The sequence below is a fragment of the Terrapene carolina genome, unplaced genomic scaffold, assembly GCF_002925995.2.
Source record: "Terrapene carolina triunguis isolate 2854851 unplaced genomic scaffold, T_m_triunguis-2.0 Scaffold18315, whole genome shotgun sequence".
Classification (NCBI taxonomy): domain Eukaryota; kingdom Metazoa; phylum Chordata; order Testudines; family Emydidae; genus Terrapene; species Terrapene triunguis.
Window position 1 is genome coordinate 1 of NW_020682666.1, and position 2,431 is coordinate 2,431.

Consider the following 2,431-nt stretch of genomic DNA (forward strand, 5'->3'; position numbering starts at 1 on the left):
GAGGGATACGGCGGTGACCCAGAAGCCGGGGATGTTCTGGATGATGAGGTTGCGGCGCTCGAGGTGGGGCCGGCGCATGTGGCCGAACTTGGCCTTGAGGATGCGGAAGGCGCAGCCGGCCTGCTCGTTCACCGCCTCCAGCTCCAGCTGCACCGCCTCCAGCGCCTCCAGGTACTGCTCCGTGTCCGGGGCCGGCCGGGCCGCCACGGCCCCCTCCTCCTCCTCCTCTTCCTCCTCCCCCACCGAGATGATGGAGCACTCCTCCTCCGCCCTCCTCTTCCTCCGCCCCTCCCGGCCGTCGGCAGTTTCCAGGCCTCCCTTCCCCTCAGCGGCGGTGGTGTCAAGCCTCCCCATCTTGGCAGCGGCGGCTTCCAGGACCCCCTTCCCCTCCGCGGCGTCAGTCTCGAGCCTGCCCATCTTTGTCGCTGTCGTTTCCAGGACCCCCTTCCCCTCAGTGGGGTCAGTGTCGAGCCTCCCCGCCGTTGTGGCAGCAGTTTCCAGGACCCCCTTCTCCTCAGCAGAATCGGTTTCAAGGCTCCCTGGTTCAGCGGCAGTCTCAAGGCTCCTCTTCACCCCAGCTGCCCCTTGGGGGCTCATCTCCCCCTCAGAAGTTTCTTGGTCCCCCTTCCTGCCGCTGGCGGTCTTGGGGCTCCCCTTCCCGTTGGCGACAGCCTCGAGGCTCCCCCGCGGGGCAGTGGGTTCCAGGCTCCTCTGCCCGCTACCAGCGGTGTCTAGGCTGCCCCGCGGGGGGATGGCAGTTTCCAGGCCCCCCTCCCCAGCAGGGGGCGCCAGCCCGGTGACGGCAGTTTCCAGGTCCCCCTGGGCCGCGGGCGCCCCCTGCCGCCCGGCGGTTTCCAGGCCCCCCCAGGCCGTCAGCTGGGTCAGCGCCTGGGCGGCCTCGGTCTCCTTCAGCAGCGGGCCCGGGCGGCGGCGCTTGGCGGCCGGGGAGGGTGGTGGGGTCCGGGGGATCCCCCCGTCCCCGCTCATGGTTCGGTCCGGTCCGCTCAGGCCCGGGGGCGGGGCCGCGCCAGCCCCCCTGCCGCTCAACCCTCGTTTTCAAACGGAAGAGGCGCGAGGGGAGCAACGGCCGCCGCCAACTGCCAAACTCGAGCGCCTCGCGCGTCTCTCCCTCCCCCTTCTGTTCCTCTCTCCCCTTCCCGCTCTGATTGGCCAGCGGCAGGGCGGACCCGCCAACGGCGGGAGGGGAAAGCCTTCCGTCCCACGTGGGGGGGCGAACCGGGCGGCGACTGGCCGGCGGCGCCAGCAATCGTCGTGGGTTCCGCCTTCGTCCCGCCTCCCACGTGGGGGACCCGGACGCTGATACGACGGGCGCCTTCTCGGCGGCGGCCAATGGGCAGGAGGCGGAACCAGGCTCGGTGGATTCGGTCGCGTCCGCCAGAGATGGGGCGGGGCGAGGGCCCTCGGCAGTGTCTCGAAGGGAGACTGCGCGGGACGCATGCGCGTTGGCAGGCACTTCCCTGGGTGCATGCGCAGGAACGCCGAATGCGGCGCTTGCGCCCTGGGCACCGGGCTGTGGGTAAGCGCGCGCCCGCCAGGTGGAGCAAATGCACGTGGCGCGTAATTGCTCGTTGCGCCGACGTAGTGCCCCGGGAACAACGGTGCCTTGCACACGAGAGTGCACCACAAACAATATGGTGTAATGTATAATAGTGCATTGCACAAGCCAATGCTCTGCACAGAATAGAGCCCCGCAAATAATGGTGCATTGCACACGAGAGTGCAGTGCAAACAATGCATTGTGAGCAATAGTGCATTGCGCATAGTAATGAACTGCAAACAATAGAGCCCTGCCAATAATGGGGCCCCCGTGAATAATGGTACCTTGCACGTGAGAATGCACTGCAAACAATAGTGCATTGTGCATTGCACATGGCAAAGCAAATATTAGTGGTGCTGCAAATAGCCGTCAGCCTCGTAAAGAACAGCCCAGAGGGGAGCAGAAGATACTGCCTCCCCTGCCCCGCGCGAGGGGCAGTAGATTGCAGGGTGGGGGCTTTTCCAGCAGGACCCTATAATCAAGCAGAGGAAATAAAATTGGGGAGGGGCGGGGGCTGCTGCATTGCTGAGTCACCACTGTGTGGCGCTGTGACCCTGAATCTCGGGAGAGACATTTACAAAGGGATGGGAAGGGGGCCCTACAGCGGGGGGGCTCTGCAAAGGGCACTCTCCTCTAGCCTGGCTTTCCCCCCCTAAAATTGAGGGATTGAACCCCGGCGTCTGGGCCAAATCCCAGCTCGGAGGTGCCCATTCTCCCGCTCGAAATTTCCACTCCTGTTGCACTCAGAAACAGGCATCAGCTTCACTTCCTGTCCCAAACTGCTCCCCAGCCAGCCCACCCCACAGGAGGCTGCATCTCAGCACCAGGCAAGCCAGCACCATGCAGCGTTATGTGTGGCTGTTCCCCAGTTGT

General features: G+C 65.4%; 1 protein-coding gene across 1 annotated transcript; it reads right to left on the bottom strand.

Moving 5' to 3' along the window:
• Positions 1-3: 3 nt before the first annotated feature.
• LOC112124536 (testis-specific Y-encoded-like protein 1) lies at positions 4-1,296 on the bottom strand (the record flags this gene model as incomplete). Its single annotated transcript, XM_026661864.2, has 1 exon — positions 4-1,296. A coding segment is annotated over exon 1 (984 nt), but the record flags the coding sequence as incomplete, so codon positions are not given.
• Positions 1,297-2,431: the final 1,135 nt, after the last annotated feature.